At 53.7% G+C, this 25,404-nt stretch overlaps 1 protein-coding gene across 1 annotated transcript; it reads right to left on the bottom strand.

Annotated features, from left to right (window-relative positions):
- Window positions 1-5,751: 5,751 nt before the first annotated feature.
- ETV7 (ETS variant transcription factor 7) lies at window positions 5,752-24,980 on the bottom strand. The gene is made up of 10 exons (XM_075553807.1): window positions 24,856-24,980; window positions 24,632-24,744; window positions 24,283-24,518; window positions 20,137-20,275; window positions 15,259-15,423; window positions 13,086-13,211; window positions 11,065-11,295; window positions 8,999-9,141; window positions 6,777-6,877; window positions 5,752-6,654 (listed from the first exon to the last, which is right to left on the bottom strand). The coding sequence occupies exons 1-10, from the start codon at window positions 24,978-24,980 to the stop codon at window positions 6,549-6,551; spliced, it is 1,485 nt and encodes a 494-aa protein (XP_075409922.1). The 3' UTR covers window positions 5,752-6,548.
- Between the last annotated feature and the right edge of the window lie 424 nt (window positions 24,981-25,404).

Genomic DNA, 25,404 nt, shown 5'->3' with positions numbered 1-25,404 from the left:
CTCTCTCTCTCTCTCTCTCTCTCTCTCTCTCTGTCAACTGACTCCCTAAGAGACTCTCTACTCACAAGACACACGTATCTATGCCGATGCCAGCTAGAGGCCTGGACCTGAAGAAGCCACATGGAGACCCACACCAGTGCTGAGATGCTTACAATGCCACTGGATCCACACGACTTCCAACCCACTGGCCTGTGATCATCCTGCACTTGGCGTCATTACATGTGTTTCATGAGTTTGAAGAGGACTTTATAGACTGGTAAATGGGCTAATATTGGACTTATGGGCTTGATCTGGACTGGGCTGGGATGTTTTCCTCAATATTCAAATGCTCTTGTATATAAAGCTCTTTCTTAATACACATAAGCCTCCCTAGATTTGTTTCTCTAGAGTACCCAGAGTCACACACATACACACACACACACACACACACAGACACACATCATCTGCTCTGAAAGGGATCACATTACAGGGTCCTGGGCAGAGATGGGGACGAATGTGGAACAGAACTCAAAATCATAAAAGAGACCAACATTCCTGGTAGAATAAAGGCAAATGGGACTCCAGATGCGATGGCCATTTAGGCACTGTGTGAGTCCGGGTAGACTAGAGAAACAAATCCGTAGTCTTATGTGTATAAGAAAGAGGATTGGGAATGAAGGAGGGATGGAAACAGGAAACACGGGGAGGAAGTAGGACAAGTGATCAAGGGCACCTTGAGGGGATGGAGGAACTGAACCAAGATGTATACGACCAGTTGAACGAGAAGTTGATGGTCTGCTGTGTTCGCCTTCACCTGATTTGCAATGTGAGAGAGGCTTATTCTGGAAGCTCCAGAAAAAGTCAAAGCAAATCCTTGATGAGGGAAATCATTTTGACATACAGAAACCTCAGCAAGCCAACGCTCGCCTGGAATCTGAATTGTGTAAGAAACGAATGTGACCCTGGAGCCTTGGGCCCAACTAAGGAGGAAGAAAGGACCAAATCAATCCCTTTATTCTTGGCACTCAGGTGTCCCTCCCTGACCACGGCTTGGTGTACCTGGGCAGGTACCAGGTACCTGGTGTACCTGGGAGCATCCGGAGCCCAGGAACCTGGGCTGGTGGACTCTGATGGTCTCAGCTTCAGGGAAGATTCGTGGGCCTGGTCTGAGTCAGGCACGGTCCCTGGAGACTAGTGATAACCACAGCACACCAGCAGGCAGACACCAGCCTCATCACTGGAAGAAGTGACCGTGACCGATGAATGCATCCTCTGTTGAAACCGCTTCATCTCTGACCCAGGAGCAAGATGCCGAGACAATGAAGAAATGAAGCTATGTGATCCTGGTCATTCTCTCTGAGGTAGTTAGTTTATTGTGCCAAACTGGCAGATACACGCATGTCGGGTTAATTGAAGGACGGGGAGATAAATGGCTCCATGAGCCTCGCCTTTCTAGTTCTCATGTCTCTTGCTTTGTGATGGTCGGACCAGGGTGCAGCTGCCTTAGCCAGTTCCCTGCTCCAGCTGTAAAAGTTCACTTTCTGCAAGACATCCTTGAGGAGAAGCCACTTGGACCTACCCCAATGCAGCCCTGGGTGATGGAGCAGCCCTGTGGAGACCCCTGCCAGTGCTGAGATGCTTATACGTTTACTGATTTGGCTTTCCTCCTGCAGTCGGCATCATTGCATGTGTTTTGTGAGATGGAGGAGGACTTTGTGGATTGGTGTTAGACATAGGGGCTTGTAGGGGCTTGGGCAGCACAGGGTTGGAATATTTTCTTGATGTGCACTTACACTTTATATGAAACCCTCTTATACATGAGTTTCTGTGGATTTGTTTCTCCAAAGTTCCCAGACTAACACATACACTCTCTCTGGCCTGTCTCCTTATCAATAAAATAGGAAAGGGACAAGTTGATTTCAACGGTCCCTCTGAGTCCAGACTCGGAGCAGGGGATTTCCTGAGCTGCAGGGAGGCAGGTGGCCAGCCTGGCTTCCTCCTTCCTGAGAAAGATGATGTGGGGAAAAGAGTTGTGCTTTCGGCTCAGTGCAGACGCTTCTCTCTCTGTCTCCAGGGGACCAAGGAGGCCGCAGACTGAGCCCAGAGCACAGACAAACTCCCTGCTTCAGAGGGCAGGGGATTGAGGGTTTTGCTTTGTTGTTAGCAAGCGTTTAGTAAGTGTCCCTTACTTAAGAGACCCCTTACAAAGCACTTCACAAATACCACTGTAACGAAGCTTCCTGACAAGCCTGTGGGGTCAGGCCAGTAACTGCACCCCCAGTTTACAGATGAGGGTCCCAGGGCTCCTGAGAGGCAAGTGGCCCAAGGTCTCAGAGCAGACAGCAATGGAGACAGGATTTGAACCTGGGACAAACTGACCACAGAATAAGCTCCCGTCCCTACCCACTTCCCCTCCCAGCCAGGGGAATTCCTTCCCACCTCCTCCAAGAAGCCCACCCCCACGTGCCAGTAGGCCTGGCCCTTAAATGTCAGAGTTCCTTTCCTCTGCAGAGTCTCTAAAGAACCACCGGAGGTGTCTCTGCCCTCTTGTCTCAGGAGCCGGAGCCAAACCCAAAGCTGGACACTGGAGGCGCTCCAGTAACAGGACAGACTTGTGGTAGCCCTAGGCCCTGGGGAGGGGGGTCCCAGTGTCCTATTAGATGGGCCAAGACAGGTACTCCCAGGGCTTGCTGGGTTGTGGGATACAGAAAAGTTTTTCCCAGGTTGTCCCCACCCCCCAAATATATGCCAAACCTAGGATGCTGCTGGCATCACATGGTAAAGGACCGCACACTTGGAGGTCAACGCAAGCTGCTTGGAGGTCATCTCCCTGAGGGCATCAGTCATCTAGAGCAGACACTATTGTCTGTCTCATTGTAGGTGGGGCCCCATCCCCCCTGAAAAGGATAATAGATTGTTTCCCTAAAGGAGAGCCCAGAGACAAGATCCAGCCAACTCAAGGAGCAACAAGGTTAGACTGACAAGTTGAATCTAGGGTCCCCCCATCTTGTTACATGTGCACACTTCCTGCCACCTCCTTCTGATTGCATGTACACCCCTAGCTTGTCCTCCTCCGATTGCTGTATGCCTTTTGCCCCACCCCTTCCCATTATGATGTAGTCAGGGGGCGTTGCCTGTCCCCGAAAGAGTACATATGCTGTGATTGGAAATAATCCGCACTCTCTGTGCAGACCTGGCTGCTGAGATTGTGGCCAGCCCAGAGGTGAGCATGCTACCGTGAAATGTGTCTGATTCCTTTATTTTATTGTCTCTCCTATTCTTGGACTTGACTGTAACCCTTATATATTACCACCGAACAATTGCGCCTCCGGACCCTGCAGTCTTCAGAGGCTGGTTTCCTTTGACGCTGGGTGTAAACTACTGGGGCAGGGTGGACTGGCCCTCGGGCGTCACTATCGTGTCCGCCTCATCTCCTCAGCCCTCCCACCTGCTTTCCTTTGTGTCCCTTGAATCCTATTCACTTATCTTGCAAAACCTGGAACTTCCCCTAAACTCCCTGTCACCTGGCCTCCCAGAGCCTCTGCCAGCCCCTCTCCCTTCTTGTCCTGACCACCCTCTTTTTTTTTTTTTCTCATCAGCTCCTTCCTATTGTTTGGGCCGGTCTGGACCATGCAGCCACCTCCCCCAGCTCTCCCCAAAGATAAAGATAGCCTGCTAGTCTGTGCAGCCCCTCCCCCCCTCAAGGCCAGAGCAGGACTGTGCAGTCCCTGCCTCCAGCAGTCCAAGGAGCTTATCTCTCCAGGTCAGGTCTGTACAGCCCGTTCCCTCAGTGTTCTGGGATGATTTACTCACAGACCACATCCTGACTCAGACCCTGCAACTGCAGCACCAGAAGCCCTTCCTTCCCCTTCTCAGCACACACGTCCTTGGTTCAAGCCCTGTATATGTCCCACTGCGTCACTGCCAGGCACAATTTCCCTGACCTAACTCTTTAGTCTTGGAACCCGCCTGGGGCTCAAGATGCTCCTGTCGTTCTCTGCTCTCCCTTCCCTCCCAGGAGTTCTTTCCCTGCCTCAATAAAATCTTTCTCAACTCCACATTCCTGATTAAATTCTGTCTCTGTTCTGCGCCTCCATCTCCAACCTCTCATCTTGGTGCCGAAATCCCAGACCGACTGGAGGGGCCTCTGTACTTCCCGGGCTCTCCTCTGGCTGGTGCCCAGCCCCATCATCCATTTTCAACCTCTCATCTATCTGCTCAGTTCTCTTTGTCTCCGGTCCTTGTTCCCTACCCCTCACCCCCAGGCAGACCCTCTGAGGCTGAGCCATTTGGGGGTGGTGGTGGGGGAAGGAGTTCAGCTCTGCTGGGACTGCTCCCTGTAGAAAAAGGGAAAGAGGGTGTGGTCAGCCCTGTGGGGATCCATTTGCCAAGGTGAGGCCATGGACAAAGAAGTTCCTACTCTGCATGCACAGAGCTCCCAGCTTGGAAAACCTGGCCCCCGGGGGCTTCCCACTCTTCATCCCCCTAGGTAGGGCACGGACATCCACGACTCTAGGCCGCAGTACCATCCCCATTGCTCCCCGCTCTCCAGGCTGCTTCCGGATGGACCAAGGTTTCCTGCATCCCTAGCCTTGCTTAGTGAGCCCTCTGGGGTACCAGAGGCAAGCTGGGTCTTAGAGAGGAGCCTGTGACGTGGAGGGATTTCTGCCCCTTCAGGTTTGGAGTGAGATGAGTGGTCCCACTTACAGTCATGTGACAGTGGGCTAAGCACCCACAGCTCTCCTGTGAAAATGGGGGTGGTGACACTGAGCTGCCACAGCTGTCTGGGGACAGGACGGGCATGCCCAGGAAGTGATTGCGTATAATCCATGGGAAGTAGGACTGGAGTCCCTGCTGAGCCACTGTTCCCTCAGGGCCCTACTTATTTCTCCTCCCCCAGGGTCTCCCTACCCTGCAATGTTCCTGGGGCAATTTTTTGACCTGCCCCCCTGGTAGCAGAGTGCAGGACACAATGGGCTGCAAGCCGCAAGTTCGAACCCACCAGATGCTCCTCGTGCGAAAGATGAGGCTTTATGCTTTGCTCAAGATTGACAGACTCCAAAAACCCACAGAGGCAGTTGGACTCTGTCCTTCAGGGTTACTGTGAGTCAGACTTGACCGCCATGGGGGTGAGTGAGTGTACCCCTTATCAGGCTCCATCCGTATGTCCCTTTCTTCTCCCAGCCAATGCCCCTCCCTCCCTTGGCAGACACAGACCAACATTAGGAGGGAGGGCGGGGGCATGGCCTGTGGTTATGTACAAATGAGGTGGGTCTTCTCCAATGGCTCAGGTAGGCTGCGGGAACCTCAGATTTCTCCCCTGCCCCCCCCCCCCAGTTTCTGATCCAGCAGGTGTACCCCCTGCCCTCAAGTCAAGTCTGATTCACAGTGGGGCATAACAACCCTGTGGGTCTCCCGGGTTGTTACTCTCTATGGGAGTAGAAAGCCCCATGGGGCCAACAGTTTGCCTTCCAGAGGATGCTGATGCTGCAGGTCCAACGCCCGCTCTGAGGACCACGAGTGACACAATGACAACGCAGATGCTAAACCAAGACTCTAGTCGGGTGGGGCTTCCTGAAGCCTCTGGGTAGAGAAGAGAGGTGCAAAGGCATCTTGGGCCCCACAGACCCCCAAGAACTGAAACCTGAGGGCAGGTGGCTGGGCCAGGTCAAAGGAAGGCCTGGGAACAGAGAGGCAGGGCCATGGCCTCGGTCTGGGAGGTACTTGGATACATTCAGAGGCACAGAAAGAGAGCTCACTACCAGAGGGCCAGCCCCGCTCTGCAGACTGGTCACCATGCCTGTGCAGCCTCCACTTCCCCATCTGGACCCCTCACAGGGTAGGCGTGTGCCGGTATCTGGCACACAGTCACCAAAGCAAACTCACTGCCATTGAGTTAATGCTACTCCTAAACAACCCTACAGGATGGGGTAGAACTGCCCCTGTGAGTTTCTGAGACTGTAACCCCACGGGAGTAGAAAGCCCTGTCTTTCCCCCAGGAGCGGCTCGTGACTTCAAACTCCTGACCTGTGGTTACCAGGCCGATTCGTCACCACTACACCACCAGGGCTCCTCTGACCCATAGTAAGCACTTAGGAATTGTCACTTGTCAGCATCCTTCTCTATAATGATTGTTATTGTTGTTGTTGTTGTTGACAAAGCACTCGGCTGTGTGTCCTTCCGTGCCTCAGTCTCCTGAGGATACATTTTTATGGACATGCCCTTTTACAGGAGAGTCTCCGCAGGCAAGGGACCTCTGTCCCTTGAAGGGAGCTCACAGCGCCCTCCCCAAACCGGGTGGATAATGACCACAGGAAAAGCGGAGTCCACTCGTGGGCCCCCACTCAGGCCCGGGACCACCCTACCCAAAGTTCACCCTGGTCTTGGAGCTGAGGCCTCCAGTGCTCATTCCAAGGTCCCCAAACAGTCTGAGGCTCCGAGGCAACAGCAGGGCGTCCTGCTGCCTGGGGAGGAGAGAGGCTGCTGGGCAGCTGTTTTCATGGTGACTCGGTCCCCTCCCCATGAGTGCCAGGCCCCTGGAGGAGTCTACCTGCCCCTCAAAGACAGACTCAAAGCATCTCTTCTTTGAAATCCGTACTGTCCTGCCCCTGCCTCTCCAGTGGCTCCAGACAGCTACCCTGGTCCCGAACGGTCTTCCCTGGGGTCTTTAGAAATCTGGAAATGAGGCACAGCTGTAAGTCAGCAATTGGAGGGCGGGGAGGGGGGAGAGTGGGGCTCTTAGGCCAACTGACCACAGACCCGCTTCCCCCTTTCACCTCAGCCCCTAGGCCGCTCACCTGAACAGCAGCTTCTGCCCAGGCTCCTTCTTAATGATGTTCAGCTTATAGTAGTGGCGCAGGGCACGTGACATTTTCTCATAGGTCATGTTCTCCCGGTTCTAGGAGGCAAAGCAGCCCACGTCACCATCCCTTGGAGCACGACAGGAGGAGGCTGGGGAAGAGGTCATGTAAAGGGCCGTTCACCTGGGCCTATGGGACAGTCTAAGGCCCAGCTGCACCCCTGGGAAGCTGTGCGACCTTAGACAAGCCTCTGCACCGCGCTGAGTCTGTTTGCCGGACGAGGATACGAACACCCTCTGTTTGTTTCGACAGCGAGGAAATCCATGAACGCGGTGCTCATACCGCATCCAGCATAGCATCAACCAGAGAACAAACCGAACTCACCGGCATGGGGTCCACGCCAACTCATAGTGACCCTACACGACAGGGTAGGACTGTTTCCCAAGACTTGAGAATTGTATAGGAACAGAAAGCCTCGTCTGTCTCCTTCCGAGCAGCATGTAAATTCAAACCTCTAACCTTGTGGTGAGCAGCTCAATTCATAACCCACAACTCCACCGGGGCTCCCTCAGGATGTACTCCTCACTACCAATCGATGGATCCTGCTCATGGTGACCTCAGAGGACAGGGTAGAACTGTCCCTGTGGGTTTACCAGATGGTAGATCTTCACAGGAACTGACAGCCTCATCTTTCTCCCAAGGAAGAGCTGGTGGTTTTGAACTGCTGACCTGGTAAGGGGCTGCCCAACATACCATTCACCGTGTACCAGGGCTCCTGGCAGTGTATAATCACGCACAATTCGGCGCCATTAGTGAGTGTGGTTTCCGTGCGTAGTAAGTGCTCGTTAAAGAACTGCTGCTCTCGGCGCCCGGTGCCCTGCCCTCCCATAGAGATGCACGAGACTGGGACCCCCAAGCAGCAGGCCTCGGCATCCTTCCAGCCACCCGAGGGACGAAGAGGCAACACAGTAAGGTAACTCAGTGTGCCTGGGTTCAAATCCATGCCCCGCCACCGACGGGCTGCAACTGTCGGGCGCGTTGTTAAACCTCTCTGCGCTTCGGTTCCCACAGCGGATGGCGCCTACCTCACGCGGTGGCCGCGAGGACCAAATGAGCAGTGCTCCCAGGGGCAGTGGCCGGCACTCCAATGCGGACGGTTTCAGAAATACTCACGATTGCTGACCGGTCGGTGACCAGGAGTGTGCTTCTGGCTCTCTGAGAAAGCCTGGCTTTGCTCTCTTTTTCAGTGGGCACATTGATTTTACAGTGATCACCTGTGCATGCCAGACCTGCCTCAGGTGAGAAGCCGGGCCTCTCCCCTCATGAGGAGTCCTGGGGAACCAGTAAGATGCCCCCAGTCAGACTGTAGTCTGGATGAACTGGAAAAACCTGGCCATCGAGCTGCTGTCCTGCAAAGTTCCGCAGGCTCCAAAAAAGGGCCCTTTCTTTGCAGCATCGCCGTCAATCATGAGACTCACGGGGTGGTTCACTGCTTCCACAGTGTTTGTCCCAGCTTGTGATAATTAAACCGTCACCACTAAAATGAACAGTTACGATTAGAATTTGAGGCAAATTGCTGACATTCCCAGGCAGCCAGTTACAGCTGGGCACTCCTCACGCTGGGGTCATCACAGCCTTGGGCATTGCCAGGCCTTTCTGGTCCTGACTCAATGTGGCTGTGGGGCCCATGACCTGGGTTTGAATTCCAGCTTCCCAGCCTAGCAGGCCCACAGCACATGCGACCCAGTCCGTGCACTGGTGCCGGGGAAAGCTCAAATTCACAGTCAAGGTGGGACGCAACGATCAAACCCACAGCCATGGAGTCGATGCCGACTCCCAGTGACCCCATCGGACAGGGAGACCTCTCCCACTGAGTTTCTGAGACTGTAACTCTGGACAGGAGTAGAAAGCTCGCTCTTTCTCCTGAGGAGCAGCTGGTGGTTTAGAACTGCTGACCTTGTGGTTTGCTGCCCAACTCGAACCCCCGTGCTAACAAGACTCCTTGATTAAAGGATTAGAAGGGAAATTCCATTGTTCCACCGACCTTCTCCACCCACCAGAGGTAACTGAGGGTCCTCAGTCTCTTCCAAAGTAAAACGGACCCAGGTGCGTTGGGGCCAGATGTGAAGGCCTGTCGGCTGTACTGCCCTCTAGTGTTGAGCGGTCCACGCTGACCCTCTGGAGAGGCTGAGACTACGCCTGCTGGGGCAGAGCCTTACCTTGTGGTTTCCCCAGAGTCTGGCCAGCCCGTTGGGATCCACAACTCGGAAGACTTTAGCATCTTTGTCTTCCCACTTGATGTAAGGTTCGTACCTGGCGTCAGAGAGGAGCTGGTACACGTAATCCCACAGCAGCCGGCAGTCTGCAAGAACACCGGGGCGGGGCCAGCAAGATGGTCAGGATGCTGATATCCACTGAGGCAGCTGATGAAGGGCGCCCCGACTCCCTGCCGCATCCAGTCCTCAGGACTCTGGGAGAGGAAACTTTACCCCTGCCTTGTGCTCGTTCTAGGGGCTCTGGAGCCATAGGAGTGCTCACATGGTGGGTTGCTAACTGCAAAGTCAGCAGTTTGAAACCACCAGGGACTCCAAGGGAGAAAGGCAGTCCCTGAAACTCACACGACAGTTCTACCCTGTGCTGTCGGCTCGCTCACAGTGCGAATGGGCGTGATGTCAGTGAGTTTGGTTTGGCGTTTTGCTGCCCAGATTTTACTGCTCGCTGCTGTGGAGCTGATTCTGACTTGTGTGCGTGTAGCGTAGAACTGCAGCCCAGAGGGTAATCTAGAAGCAGATCACCAGCCCTTACTTCCACCCCACCTCCAGCAGGCTTTGAGCCATGAACCCTTCCGGTGAGTAGCCCAGTGCCTGCCCACTCACCGAGCTCCTAAGTGGCCGGCAGAGCAGGGGTCTAACCTGGCTCCACCTGACGCCTCCACTGGAGCACCTGCATCTGAACCCTGCCCCCAGCTCCCTCTCCACTCAGCCAGTCCCCACACCGCCTGCACCACATTCATCCAGCGTGTCCTGTCCGGCCTGTTGACACCTCAAAGGGGCAGCGGGAGCTCAGTTGTTGAATCCTGGCCTCCTATGAGGAAGACTCTCGTTCGATTCTAGCCAAGCACCTCACGCACAGCCACCACCCGGCTGCCAGTGGAGGCTTGTGTGCGGCCAGGTCTCAGAGGCGCTTCCAGACTAAGAGAGCCTGGGAAGAAAAGCCTGGTGGGTCTCCATCCAGAAGCCAGCCGGTGAACACCTCTGGGTCACACCAGCCAGATCTCACCGTGCACGGGGCCGCCATGACTCCAAGGCTCATGATGGCAGCCAATAGCAACAATCCAGAGCCGAGCGGCCAGGGAGGCTCAGGACAACCAGGCGGGCTGGCCGGCCTGGATAGCAGGCGGGCAGTGAGGCTACAGCGCCTGCACCATCCTGAAATTCCTGTGCCTGGGCTTCATGGCAGAGTGATTTAGTCAACCTACCTCTTCCAAGGGGGAGGATAAGGGGACCGACTACAAAGCCAAACTCACTGCCACAGAGTCTCCTGAGACGCAAGGATGAATGACATAATTGTAGATCAAACAACCCCCCAAGCCCCACCCTACTCACTTTGCACCTGGCCTGGGACAGATGGCTGTCTTTTCAGGGATTTCCAGTCCCTGCCAAGCTGGAAGGCAAGCTTCTCCCCTTAGGAGGTGTGAGAATAAATGTGGGGGGCCTCCACACCAGAACACAGGCTTCAGCCAGGCAGGAAGTTTATCCTTCACTCTGCCTGGTGGTCTGGCTCTGAGTCAATCGTTGAACAATGACTGTGCAGTGGAGCCAGGCTGCCTGGGCTCACGCCCCAGCTCTGCCACTTACTAGCTGTGTGCTCGCGAGCAAGTGACTTACATCTCTGTGAAAGAGGGCTAAAGGATTGTACCAGCCTCACAGGCTGTGGCGGGGATTGAATTCATTCCGACCGGCACATAGGGGGTGATCAAGGATTTTGAAGTCGATATAAGTTACAAAGAAGAAGGAGGAGGCACCTACTGCGTGCCAAGCTGGGTGCTGGCTCCCTTTGGGGACGTTTCTGCCTGGGGTTGTTCCTGCCATTGACACCTGATCACGGCCAGTGCGTAGGGCTGTCACTCCACCCCTTGGACTAAGATATCTCACCAGCACCAGCACCCCCCAGGTCAAAACAAAGCTCTCCTTGTCCCCATGCCACCTGCAGGACTTGGCTTCAGCACACCTCCTTTTGGCGGGGGTGAGTGGGGGTGGGAGGTGGTGACCCAGCCCTTACTCACCAGCCAGCTTGCCGTCGATGGGCACCTGTGGCCTGGCAGGGAAGGGGCAGACCCCCTCAGGCCTACAGTCGGGCTCTGCACACTGAGGTAAGGAGAAGGGCTCCTCTCTGCCAAGGGGCCACTTGGCCAGGCTGGAGACATCCAGGTGGCTCAAGGAGCTGGAAAGCCTCAGGTCTGGTGGCTGCTGCAGCAGGCCCTTCCAGACGACCACCTTCGAGGGCCTGGGATCTCCTGAAAGCAGATGGGTATTGTTGATTCTGCAGGTCCAGAGCTTCCCCATCTCGAATCCCAACAACATGCCTGGGAGCCCCAAGGGTGAACTTATAGCCTTCTTCCTATATCCACAGGGGTAAGAAGTCCAGGTGGGGGGCAGTGGGGGGGAGTCAGACATCGTGGTCTGACCCCAGCTCGCAGGCATGTACCCTAATCTCTCTGATCTGCTCCTTCATCTCTGAAGTTAGTCACAAGGCTGGGTGTCCTGTATTCAGTGTCCAGTGTCCTTTAGGCGCCCAACAAATAGTTCCTGAGAAGCTCCTATGAGGCAAGTTTTGTTCTAATGGGAATATATCCCTGAGCCTCCCTGCCCCTCCCATAATCCTCTGTCTTCGTGGAGCCCTACATTCTAGAGCAAGGAGACAGGTGAATGCATTTCTTAAAAGGACATGGAAATGGCATGTAATTTAGGGGGTGGGAGGTGCAGAGCCCAAGGAAGGTCGGCATGAACGCTGGGGCAGCAGCAAAGGGTGCTGTTTTAGAACGGTCGACCAGTGACGGTCTCGGTTCCACGGTCACATCTGAACAAGGGCTGAAGAAGGAAGAAAGGTCAAGTATGTGGGTGTCTGGAAATGAGAGGAGAGGAGAGAAGTGAAGCAGGGATAGCATGTACAAAGGCCCTGAGGCAGGAGTGTCTGGCTTATTCAATGGCCAAGGATTCCCATGTGGCTGGAAGACCACAAGCAAGAGAGGAAGACAAGGTTCGAGGGTGAAGACCGTGACCATGAGTCTGAGTCAGATGGGAGCCCTTGGGAGATGTTGAGCAGCGAGGTTCTAAACAAGAACCCCCCTGGCTGTTGTGTTGAGAATAGACCAGCAGGAGTCAAGGGCAGACGTAGGAAGACCACTGAGGAGGCTGATGTGTCCCTCCAGGCAAGCGGTGACTATGATGGGGGCTGGACCATGGTGGGCAGCAATGGAGGTGTGTGAAGGGTTTGGTTGCCGGAGAGATTGTTAAGAGAGAGCCAACAGGACTTGCTGGTCATTGGGATGGGGGCGCGGGGCGCGGCTGTGGGGCAAGGGAAGGGAGAGAAGAGCATTAAGTGCTAATGCTTTAGCCGAGCAGTCAGAGAGCAGGGGCCGCCATTAGCTGAGATGGGAGCGGCTGAGAGAGGAGCCGTGCTGGGCGGGCCTGGGAAGGTGAGAGCTCAGACATTCCGTCTATGGGCACACTGGGCACCCAGCGTGGGGTACACGAGGCTGGAGTTTAGAGAGAAGTGGGCCAGCGACCCGAATGTGGGCATCATTGGCACATGAGCTCGCCCTGTAGCTCTGGGTGTAGATGGGGTGGGCTCGCTTAGGTCCCCTGAGCCCTGGAGTACTCCAGCGTTTCCAAGGAACAGAGAAGGGGCGACACCAGCACACGAGGCTGAGTTCAAAGGAAAAGCCAGCGAATGAGGTGTCCCGGGAGAGAAGGAAGAGGTTCAGGGAGCGGAGTTTATCCAGGGGTCAAAGGCTTATCCAGGGGTCACACTCATAAAGATTCCTCGATCCGGGTCCCGGGAGACCTGGACAAGAGTCATTGCAGTGGCGCAGGGGGTGCGGAAAGCCAGAGGGGAAGACTGGGGGGCGGGTGAGCACTTGGAGCTGCCAAAGAGGCTGCTTTGCTGAGGAGGAGAGCAGAGAAATGGAGAGGTAGGCAGGGCATTCCAACCGGCAGGGAGAGAGGGCCTCCCTTTTAAGGAGGCCCTGTTCCCTGAGACTAATTGGGTGGGGGTGTCTCATAGTTCCACAAAAAGCCCCCTTACCTTGCACGGTGCCAGGAGGCTGCTGCTCTGGCGTCTTCTGCCCAAAAATGGCTCCAAAGAAGGGTCTGCACACCAGGGCTTGCCGCTGGGTCCGGATGTACTGGAGCAGCTCATACAGAACGTCGCCTGTAGAGGGGGCCAGCGGGCAGGCTGTTGACCCAGCAGGGAGATATGGTCCTAGAGGGAGGGGGCTAGGCAGGGCCACCCAGCCCTCTGGTGGGTAAGCATAAAAGGCATCCCTTGCTGGCAGGGTCAGGCTGCATCATCTCAACCCTCACCAGGCCGGTGACCCTGAGGGTGGAGACTGCTCTTCTAAGGCTCGCTGGATTTCCAGAGCTTTCTGAAAGGACAGGCCCTGCCTTCTAAGAAGCAAAACGGTCCCTGGCACTTAGTTCCAATGCCTTGGGCTTTGGAGACTGGACCAGCCTCTTTCTATGAGATTTGGGGGCTACATCCATGAACCTGGGGAGCCCTGGTTATACATTGGGCTGGAAACCACAAGGCCAGCAGTTTGAAACCCACAGCTGCTCCGTGGGAGAAAGATAAGGTTTTCTACTCCCATAAAAAGTTACAGGCCTAGAAATGTACAGAGGCAGCTCTACCCTGTCCTATAGGGTTGCTATAAATCAGCATGCATTTGATGGCAGAGTTTCTTTTTTATTTTTTGGGGTGGGTGGGTGGGGTTCATGGGCCCAGAAATTTTCCTGAACTCCCAACATTGGCTTAGATGCTGCTGATGGGGGGGGGGGGGGGGAGGAAGGGAATCTCTTAGTGGAAAGTTATCCTGGGGATCCAAGCAGCCAGAGGGGTAAGATGCAGACAGTGGGTCTCAAGGGTGCTTGGAGGAAGCCGGGGAGGTGAACAGGGGAGGAAGGGGACCAGGCTTTGCCTCTGGACAGACTGTCACAGGTGTCAGGGAGGCTTTATCTAGAGACAACTCGTTGCCTCTGTCCACCTCCCTCCGACCTGAGCTCTGGCATCCAGGAATTAAGTCCCAGCAGCCCCTGGGGGAGGTTGACAAGGGAAAGTGTGTGCTAGAACCTGGAATGTGGTATGAGCCTGGCTGTGGGCATGTCCGGAGAAAGAAAGCAGATCCAAATATGTAAGGGACTCCCTTGGCCAGGTGCCCCCTGGGCTGGTCTGCCCCAAAGGAGGTCTGTATGGAAAACACACGAGCATTTAACCCTTTCGAGTCCAATTGTTTTCTGTTCTGAGTTTTTTTGTTGAAAACATGTGCTTTTATTAATAGGAGGTATCTTGAATATAATAGAAAAAACCCTTTTTTGAGGTAATAGGGATTTTGATACAAATCAGTGGGGGCACATATACCCTAAGGGGTCACTAGGGATGATGAGAGGACCACTTCTAATTCATCAGTTACACAAGGCAAGATGACCACACATACTCTAAGTGGGACAGGTGCTTCCCACTAAACACCAGAGGTGGAAAGTACAAGTGGAACAAGTTATATCCCACCGAAACTAAACAAACTCACTGTCATCGAGTCAATGTTGACTCAGGTAAAGAACGGATGCCCAGGGGGTGATCATTCGGAGAGCTACCAGAGGACAAGCTAACTGGGAAGCAGGTATGGTTTTCCAGACTCCAGGGGGCTCCCTTGCCTGCCTCCCCCCACCCCTCCAAACACTACTGCCTGATACACCATCATGGGAGAGCCTCAGACCTAGTTTTCTGCTTAAAATAAGAGCTCCCATAGGGAGGCAAGATTTTAGCCATATCCAGTGTTTCTACTGTACTATGAATGGATATTAAATTTTTCTCTAATTGTAGGAGTGGGAAGGGGAGAAGGACATGGATGGGAAATAAGAAGGGAGAAACCTTGTCTGGGAAGGGCTGCCCGGAGGAAGGCTCATAGACAGATGAGACCCAACCCAAAGCCAAGCTCACTGCCAAGAGTCGATTTCAACTCATAGCGACCCTCAAGGACAGGGTAGAACAGCCCTGTGCTGTTTGCAGGAGTAGAAAGCTCTATCTTTCTCCCACTAGGAACCAGCAAGCAAACGTGTACAGGAGAGAGGGGCATCCTGCCACACTAGGAGGTGAGCATGACACCCCAACACTGCCCCTCAGCCCCCCTCCCTGGCTCCCCACGGGGAACTTGGGGCGCCCTGGCCATCAACACGTTTTAGAGCAGGCGGTGCTGTTTCCTGACCTGAGCCTGGAGCACGGTGCCGGAAGTCGTCCTTGGTGAGGATGCAGAGGGCACGGCCATTCATCTGGAAGCAGTGCCTTCCTGTGCGCTCCAGAGCATACTCCTGCTCTGCCCACCGCAGCCAGTGCAGGACGTCCTCCTGGCTCCAGAGCGCTGGCTGGATGCCTGCAACCGGCAGGGGCAGGGGCTGGAGGAGGCCTCGGCTCTCCCTACCTATCTCTCATGGCTCCAACTTCGGGCCTGCATTTGAAGGTCCTCTCCCCCAAGATTGCCCACTGTGAACCCCTTCCTGACAAATCACTCACCCACCGGCCTAGGCCCCTCCAACCCCCACACCCCGCCCCCATTATTTTATGTCACCACGTCTTCTTCTTTGCTTTCCTGGCAGCATGCACTCTTTGAATTTACATTTTACATGGGATCTAGTGATATGTTTATATTTCACATGATACATGCAATATGCATATGCATTTAATGATTACTGCTTGACCCGGGGTTCCCACTGCCATTGAGTGCTTAAGAATTGCTCCTTAGGATTTCTGAGACTGGAGATCCTCCCGGGAACAGACAGCCTTATCCTCCCCCATGCCCTTCCCAGAAGCTGGTGGGTTTGAACCTCTGACCTCACAGTTAGCAGCCCAATACTTAACTCACGAGGCCACCAGAGCTCCTTGACACTGGCCCAAACCAAAAATCCAAACTCACTCCCATGGAGTTCGTTTCGATTCACAGCGACCCTATAGGGCAGAGTAGAACTTCCCCGTGAGTGTCCGATATGGAAACTCTTTATGGAAAATGAAAGCCTCCCCTTTCTCTCTCAGAGCAGCTGGGCTTTCAAACTACTGTTGCCAACGCGACCCCCGACACCACCAGAGAAACCTCACTGTGTGTACTCCTGGAATGAGCCTTGTGGCTGGGACCCTCCCCACCCCCGCTTCCCAATCATTACATCTTTGGGCTCTTCCCTGCAGCCCAGCCCCGGGCTTCCCCTTCTCCGCAGGCCTCAGCTGCGCAGGCAAACCTCATGTCTGGGTGCCTCCCAGACACTGCCCTTTGGTGCGCAGGCAGACTGAAGCTTGGCCGCAACCCTCCATCCGAGCAGGCCATGGGTGCCATTTTCCCCACTGCCTGTCACAGTTTGATAATTCTCCTAATATTCCGAACGTTTTCATAATCATATTGCATCCTTAATAGACCAGAGTGCAAACATAAAATGTGTGTGTGTGTGTGTGTGTGTGTGTGTGTGTGTGTTCTGGAGCCGACCCCACAAGCTCTTGTATTTTCAGTTCCTTCACACGCACCATCTTTATTACTCAACTCCAGCGAGCGATCACCTTACTCTCCTGCTCGGTGGATTGCAGACAGGGGATTTCCAGCTGGGCCACATCCCAGCTTCTGAGACGGATCTGAGCAGAGCCCCCAGCCGAGGCAGCAACAGGAGCTGCTGGAACAGGGTCAGCACCTTCCCACACCCAGCGTTGGCCATGGGGGCTCCCACTCTGCCCTCTCCCCAGCTGTCGAGCCCCCCCACTGCCCTCCTCACTAGGCAGAGGACTTCTCACACAGACACTCCACCCCACAATGGAGCTCCATGATTATGGATCCTTGCCTGATCTCCCCCAAAACATGGAGCCAAGTTGGGCACATAGTAGATGCTCAATAAATATAAAAGGCTGAAAGGAGCAGGCTGTAGTAACAATGGTCGAGTTCTCACCTAGAAACCCTCTTAGGAGTGAAGTATATGATCCTGCGCTAACCTGTGCCATGGCCTTCAAGAGGATTCCAATTCAAAAAACCCCACATGGCCAAGTAGACCTGCTCCCTCAACCTTACAGGGCAAAGTACAATGGCTCCGAGTGTTTCCACAGCTGGAAATCTTTACGAGAACACACCTCTCTGTCAGCTTCGCCAACCACACCACCAAGGCTCCTTGAGTAGAGGTGCATACATATTTTCCTGCTTCCCAAGGGGCTTTGCCTTTGTCTTGTCTTCTCAGAGAGTCGCCCGGGTGCCATCCTCTACCTGTGACATCTGGATACAGGAGTTGGCCCTGGGTGTCTCCTGTGGCTTAGTCACAACCAGCAGCTCTGAGCATCAATCCCCAACCAGAAATCCTTAATCCCTCTCTATCGGATCTTCTTTATCAGTGGGAGTTCACCGAGCTTTTCTCCATGGAAGAATCTGCCATGACCTGGTGGCATAATGGGTTACACATTGGGCCGCTAGCTGCAAGGTCAGCAGTTCAAAACCACCAAGCACTTGGAGGGAGAAAGATGAGACTTTCCGCTCCTTTCAAGAGTTACCATCTCAGAAACCCATAGGGGCAGTTTTAACTTATCCTATGGGGTTGCTATGAGTTGAAATCACAGTGTCAGTGAGACGTCTAATTACAGGAGCCCAGGTGACGTTGGGCCAATAACTACAGGGTCAGCAGTTAGAAACCACCAGCTGCTCGGTAGGAGAAGGATAAGGCTTTCTGTTTTTCCGTAAAGAGTTACAGACTTGGAAATCCACAGGAGCAGTTCTACTCTGTCCTATAGGTCCTATGAGTTGACACCAACTCGATGGCCGTGAGTTTGGTTTGGGGACCTTCCCCTGGCACTTGCTGCGTGTCGGAGTCATCTGTGCTCCACTGGATTTTCAGTGGCTGGTTTCCATCAGGAGATCACCAGGTCTTTCTTCCAGGTGCCTCTGAGTGGACTGAACCTCCCATCCTTCAGTTACCCGCTGAATGTATTACCCCTTTTCACTACACAGGAGGAATACAGTCCAGGAAAATCAAGAGAGCCCCAAGAGGGAGACTGAAGAGTCCTGGTTTGAGGCCCAATCTGGCCTGACAGTGGACACTCTTTCCTTTGGGCAGGAAGCGGGGGAATGACTCACTAAATGAGGCTGTGGTGCTGGTGAGCTCTGTACAACCTCCTGTCTCCAAGTTGTCCCAAGTCACCTCCCAGACTCCCCCTGTGACCTCAGCCTGGGTCTCCCAAGCAGACTCCCGGCACTTCCAGCTGCCATTCCAGCCTTACAGCAGTGTCCTTTCACAGCTCTGGACCCTCCAGCCCCAGGACCACCCTGAGGGACACAGACCAGGAGGTGGGGGCCAATCCGCTTTCACCATTCTCTTTCACACAGCAGAATTTTGAGACCCTTATTGTGAGTGGGGGACACCCTGGCAGAGTCCCTCCAGCCCAGCCCAGCCCAGGACCCTGTCCCTCGCCACAACCTTGGACCTTACACTCATCCTCAGAGGGGACTTCCACCAGCTCTGCCGCACATTACGTCACAGGCCTGTGAAAGCCAGACGGGGAATGAGGAAGTCCAGAGAAGGACAGATGCATTTGAACTCTGGCGCTGCCGAAGACTATTAACAGGTCTCTGGTGCCAGCAGAACCACACATCCGTCTTGGAAGACGTACAGGCAGAATAATCCTTAGAGGCAAGGATGTCATGTCGAGACCTCGTCTCGTGGACTTTGGGCATATCAGAAAAGACCAGAGAAGGACACCCTGCTTAGTAAAGTCGGGGAGCAGAGGAGAAGAGGAGGATTCTGAAAGAGATGGATGGACACAGTGGTCCCAACATTAGTGGTGAGGCTGGTGCTGGACTGGGCAGCGTTCTGTTCTGTTGGAGCTGGCCTGATGGCACCCATCCACAAGCAGCACCCGCACATCTTGGGTGGTCAAACAAGGAAACAGCATGTGTGTTCCACGTAGCCCCAAGTCACAAAGCAAAGGGAGACTTGTTTTGCTTGCAGCTGAGGCAAACCAGGTCGATGAGATCAGAAGCTGGAGGTGGAGGAGGGAGAGGGGTGGGCGATGCAGAATGGATGGCAGAGAGATGCCGAGAAATGTGAGAGTTTCACCTCCAGACCCAGGAAAGGTCACCCCTTCATTTGGTGTCCGTGGTTTGCCGAGTTGGGCATGGAGTGAGTTTCTTTAGTGTACCCTATCTTTGAAGATGGCTAGAGATGTCCTAAGGGGCAGATTTGTGTTATTGGAATAGTCTCAGGGGGGGTCGATGAATATGAGTCATGGGATCGAAGGCGATTGGCCCAAAGGCCTCCTGCCAGCAGCAATACCAACTCACCAGCCACCTGCGGAAGCTCCCTCCCCAGCAAGGCCCAGCCAACATCTGGCTGCAACATCATCGGAGATGTCCACCCAGGACTTCCTGTCCCATCAACCCCAGATGCCTGACCCAAAGGAACCCTGAGGGAGAATCCGGCACTGGTGCTGCTCCAAGCCGCCACATTTTGGAAGGATCTGTTACACGGATTAGGACTCACCCGTCCTGCCCAAGAAGCACCCATCTCATCCTAAGTGTGTCGGTTCAGAGCGCAGGCTCGGGAGCCAGATGCCTGGGCTTGGGGTCGATAGCTGGGAACTCATTTCCACAGACCAGGAGTCGATCTGTTTCTCGTGGTGATCTCTGCCTGGATCTGGCTGTTCTACGTGCTCTTCTTATTCTCTGTCATTTCCCAGTTTTTACCACAAGCCATGCTACTTTTTATAACCATCAAAATTAAGTCTAGTGTTTAACTCAACGTAAGTATTGAGAAGAGGGTTGCCCGGGAACGTTTAGAGCTCTTCTCTGAGCAGGCCCTCCCGGCTAACACCCCCCACTCTTTGTCTTCAGGGTGCAAGGCACCAACGAGCTCATCCTAGCAGTGCGGAGACCACCGGGCCCACCTGCGTGGCCCTGACCCGGTATGAGTTCTCTGCTTCAAGAACTCGCATTTACCTCCTCTGGCTTCCATGTCAAGGAAGCCCCGCAGGGAAACCGCACACTGGAGGGCAAGTGAGTCCTTAGATAAGAGGAGCTCCTGCCTCACACTGACAATGCTGTCAAAAACCAGCTGTTCGCCTCCCCTCTACTCACGGAGCCTTCCGGGCAGTCTGCAGATCCCCTCCTCAGGCAGCAGATGCACTTGAGCTTCCCATTCGGTCTGTGCTTGCGGGGCTGGGGGTGGCGTGCCGGCTGCTGCTGAACTTGGAGGAGAGTTCACCAATGCTCCCTCCTAAACAGAGGACACACCAGAGTGGTCACAGAGCGCAAGGGAAAGGCTCCAGTGCATGGAAGTGTGTGGGAATTCTTTCTGAAATGAAAGAGCTTTCGTCGCTGCCAGTGGACAGTGTCAACCTTATCGGGAAGAACCACATCTGGCTTCATCTTGCCGCCACCAACATCTGGTTCACAGTGGACATTTGATGAGGGCTGAGTTGGATTTCACCTTTCCCAGCATTACCATGCATATGCCTAACTCCAGGCTTGGCTGTAAGCTTGAAATCTGAGCACCTGGGAATGCTGACTGGAACTGGTGCTTGGGAGAGGCCGCAAGCAAAGCTGAGGGGCCAGGAGAAAAAGACTTTCCATCAGAAAGAAAGAGAGAGAGAGAGAGAGGCTTTAAATCTGTTTTATTTTGTTATTATTGCTAGAATTATTTTGTTTAATGTTTTTTGTATATGAAACCCAGAATAGGTAAATCTACAGCGACGGTAACTGGATTAATGGTTCCTTGGCGGAATGGCAGGGGAGGTTGGGAGGGAATGGGGAGCTAATGACGATGAGCACAATAATGAAGAACATGTTCTAAAACTGATTGTGGTGATGATTGTCCAACTCTTCTTGCTGTGATTGAACTATGGAGTTAGATGATGAGTTAGTTAAAAGTTTATTGTGCCAACCTGATCGATAAACATATGTGGGGTTAATTGAAGGACGGAAATAAAGGGCTCAGTGAACCTCGTCTTTCGAGTTCTCAGGTCTCTTGCTTTTTGATGGTCGGACCAGGGTGCAGCTGCCTTAGCCAGTTCCCTGCTTCAGCTGGCAATGCTCACCCTGACAGTGCTGAGATGCTTACACACTCACTGACTCGGCTAGCCTCCTGCAGTTGGCATCACTGTGTGTGTTTTGTGAGATGGAGGAGGACTTTGTGGATTGGTGTTGGACATATAGGTTATTGTTGGAGTTGTGGGCTTGGGCAGCACTGGGTTGGGACGTTTTCTTGATGTGTACTTAACCTTTATATAAAACTCTCTCTTATACATGAGTTTCTGTGGATTTGTTTCTCTAAAGTACCCAGACTAACACAGATGATGTTAATAAAAGCCAATAAAACTTTAAGAAAGAGAGAGAAAGAAGCAAACAAATAAAAACAGTTTTCAAAAAAAGAAAAAATGGTCATGAGAAATTTGGTGACGGAAAGGTGCCCTGGTGATATAATGGGTTACACACTGGGTCACTAACCTGAAGATCAGCAGTTCCAAACCACCAGCTGCTCTTCAGGAGGAAGAGGAGGCTTTCTGCCCCCATAAAGATTTACAGCCTTGGAAATCCACAGGGGCAGTTCTATCTGTGTCCCAAAGGGTCGCTGCTATGCATTGGAATACAGTCAATGGCACTGGGTAGGGGTTTTTAAAGGGTGATGGTTACACAATGATTGATGTAAAGAAGATCATTAGATTCTACACCTGAAAAATATTGGATGGCAAAACCCACCAATTGCTCTTCTGGAGAAAGACAGGTTTTCTACTCCAGTAAAGAATTACAGTCTCAGACCCATAACAAAAAATCACATCCTAGTGAATGAGGGGGAGTGCAGAGTGAAGACCCAGAGCCCATCTGTGAACAAGTGGACACCCCTTTACAGAAGGGTCACAAGGAAGTGATGAGTCAGCCAGGGCGCAGTGTAGCAATAATGAAACATACAACTTTCCTCTAGTTCTTTAATGCTTTCTCCCCCAACTATCATGGCTCCAGTTCAACTTACAAATCCAGCTAGACCAGAGCATGTACATGGCTACAGATAAGAGCTGGAAACATAATGGAATCCAGGACAGATAAACCACTCAGGACCAATATTGAGAGTAGCCATACAAGGAGGGGAAAGGGAAGGTAGGGGGAGAAAGGCGAACCTATCACAAGGACCTACAGGCGGGCGGACAACAGAAAAGTGGGTGAAGGGAGACGTCGGTTGGTGTAAGGCATGAAAAAATAATAATTTATAAATTATCAAGGGTTTGTGGGGAGGAAGGGAGGGGGAGGGGGAAAATGAGCCAATACCAATGGTTCAAGTAGAAAGAAAATGTTTCAAAAATGATGATGGCCACAAATGTACTTGACACAATGCATGGATGGATTGATTGTAATAAGAGCTGTATGAGCCCCAATAAAATTATTGAAATTAAAATCAGGAACCCACAAGGGCAATTCAGCCCTGTCCTATAGAGTCCCTTTCAATAGCAACCCACTTGATTACAGCGAATTTGTTTTATTTGGGATATATATATATATATATATATATATATATATATATATATTTCAAGAGAGATAGGTTCTCAGGTAAATATTCCAATCCCATGGATCCCTATGAGGTGAAGTCTGTACAGGTATCCTTCAGAGATATTGTGACTTTAGTTCCAGACCACCACAATAAAACAGTTATCACACAATTTGGTGGGGGGGGGGGGGGACTTCCTAAAGGATCTCTGTGGTGTAGTGGTTACGCATCGGGCTGTGTACCGCAAGGCTAGCAGTTCTTAATCACCAGCCGCTCTTCCAGAGAAAGGGCTTTCTACTCCCATAAAGAACTAAGAGTCTCAGAAACCCAGAGGGGGCAGTTCTACCCTACCCTACTGCTTGGCCGCGAGTCAGCATTGACTACTGGCAGTGAGTTTAGTCTGAGAGCCTATCAAATTTCTGTTACACCATGCTGTAGTCTATGAAGTGTGCAAGCGTATCATGAAAAAGTTGGAACGCTTGGGAGAATTGCCCAAATGTGGCGCAGACACACAAAGGAGCGCCGGTGCCCACAGACTCTTTCAGCACAGGAACCTGCCACAAACCAGTGGCAACCGGTGGTCTCTCTCTATGTATCTGTGACGCACAGTCAAGAAAAGCACACTCAAGCAAAAAGTGAAAACAAAAACGAAGATCAAAGGCAAGCACAATAGTGCCAGCGGACTCTGTGTCTTCATTGGTCATGAGGTCCTAAAAGCACAGCCTCCTGTGTTGACTGGGCTCGTCCACCCAGATGAGGAAATGAGGAAAAGTGGCAGGATTGTGTTGGAACCCATTGGTGGCTCCTTGGGGCTCGGGCCAGGCTGGGGCTGCCACATGAGCTGCCACGCCATCATGCAAAGGAAAAGTGAAACCAGGTCGATTCGGTCATTTGGTCACCCTGGGATCTTCCAGAACTTAACGACGGTTTCTCCCAGGCTGAGGAGAGCAGGCTGCAGCCAAGGATTTGGAGCCTGGGGTCCCCAAAGCAAATTCCAGAAGCCTTGATTTACCACAAATGAAGATGCAATCCAGTTTTCCTCTGATTTCTGCCCCTCCTGCTACCACCACCATCACCCCCCTTTTTAGGTAACTAAACCTAATGGGTGGCAGGCTGCATTGTGGGGAGAGGCTGGCCCACAGCCCCAAAGGGGAAGGGACTCCAGACCTGGCCATCCTTGGCCTAGGACTTGGAGGCAACACCTAGTCTACTCCTCCATCTTCTTAAAAGCAAATAAGAATGGGAAATCACGGAGCTAAAAATTCCTGGAAAATGTCAGCTACTGAGGGTCAGACTTCCCGGATTCAACAAGAAGGGCTGAGGGGATGCTCAAAACATAGATATCGGGGAGAGTAGTGATGAAAGCCTTAGAGATGGGAAGGGGGTCTGGCTCCACAGGTGCTACTGAGTTTCCCCAGGGAATGGAGAGGCATTCAAATGGGAAGCTACTTGTCTTCCCTTGTGGTCACTGGTGCAGGAATGATGGGGACCTCACACCTGGTTATATTTACAGGGAACAAGGAAGTAAGGAGACTTGGGAGCCATTGAACACGAACACTGGTGGGGGGCAGGGCGGGGCGGTGGATCAGTGCCTAGAGGTAGCACAGGACTGTGAGGTCCGGAAATGTTCGAGCGAAATTCCAGGCAGGGAAAAGGTCCGATGAAAATGCAGGTGATAGAGAAAGAGCGGGGAACGGGGAACGGGGAGAGGGCAGGTGGCTCCCTCACGCGCCCAGGACTCTTACCTGCATGACAGGTGGAGGTGAGGGCGCCTCCGGCCTTGCGGGCTGAGCGCTCCCCAGGCGGCGACGGCGGAGGGCGCGAGGCTGGGACTCCCCGGCCGTCCTCTGCGGGCCCCCTGACTTGGCCGGGGAAAGAGAAGGGCACGTGGCAGGGCAGCGCTCCCCAGCCGTGGCCAGGCGGGTGTGCGCTCGGTGCGCGCGAGCGAGCTGGCACGCGGGGTGCTCCAGCGATCGCAGTCCTTCCGGGAAACGAAAACGAAAGAGCGGGATCCCGCTTCCCCGCCCGCCCGCGGGCCGAGCCCAAGGGGGGAGGGGGCATGGCTCTGCTCCCACTCCCCAGCCAGAGCCCGACTGTCTCCTCGCCGGCCCGGGGGCGTGGTCCGGTTCGCTTGGCGTCGCCGGCCGATCGCCAGCCCCACAGGTGGCCTGGACAGGACTCTGCCCCCCAGGTGGGATGTGTCCGGACTGGGGAAAGGGAGGTCGCCCTACGGTCCGGAGCTCCAAGAGGCGACAGACTAGCTTCCACATCGCTCGCTGGCGGCCGTGCGTCTCTGCAGATGGACAGGAGGGAGTTGCTTGGAGCAGGCGCCCCCCTCGAACGGGAGCAGTGACAGTCCCGCCTCGCTCTCCCTGGTTGGGCTCCGGGAAGCCCCACCAGCCCCCGGGTCCGGAGCGGCGTCTTCTCCCAGGTCTCCAAGCATGCCCCGCAACCCCCTGCCTCTGAAGGAGGACCGAGAGTGTGTCATGAGTCAAAGCCACACACGCGCAAGAAAGAAAAGGGGAGCGGGGAACCTCATCATCTTTCCCTGAAAACCCGAAGGGGAAATATTATAAGACTCTCATAAAGACGCCTTGGGCATGAGCTCCGGGAACAAACCAGGATCAGTGGCTTACAACCAGTGAGCAAGGTAGGACGAGGCAGTTCGTTCAGAGGAACCTGCCCCTGGTCATAGAAGATGCGTCCCCGCATCAAACCCAAACCCACAGCAGCCAGCCCATTCCAGCTCAGGGCTGCGGTGGGTGGTGAGGTGCCATAGAGTGCTGTTCTGACTCACAGCGACCCCACAGACAGACCAAAGGGAACAGCGCCGTCCTGGGTCGGCCCCCCAATCCTCCTTAGGGTGA

The sequence above is a fragment of the Tenrec ecaudatus genome, chromosome 7 (assembly GCF_050624435.1).
Source record: "Tenrec ecaudatus isolate mTenEca1 chromosome 7, mTenEca1.hap1, whole genome shotgun sequence".
Lineage (NCBI taxonomy): Eukaryota > Metazoa > Chordata > Mammalia > Afrosoricida > Tenrecidae > Tenrec > Tenrec ecaudatus.
The sequence above is the reverse complement of the archived record's forward strand: the minus strand, read 5'-3'. Positions and strand labels throughout refer to the sequence as shown.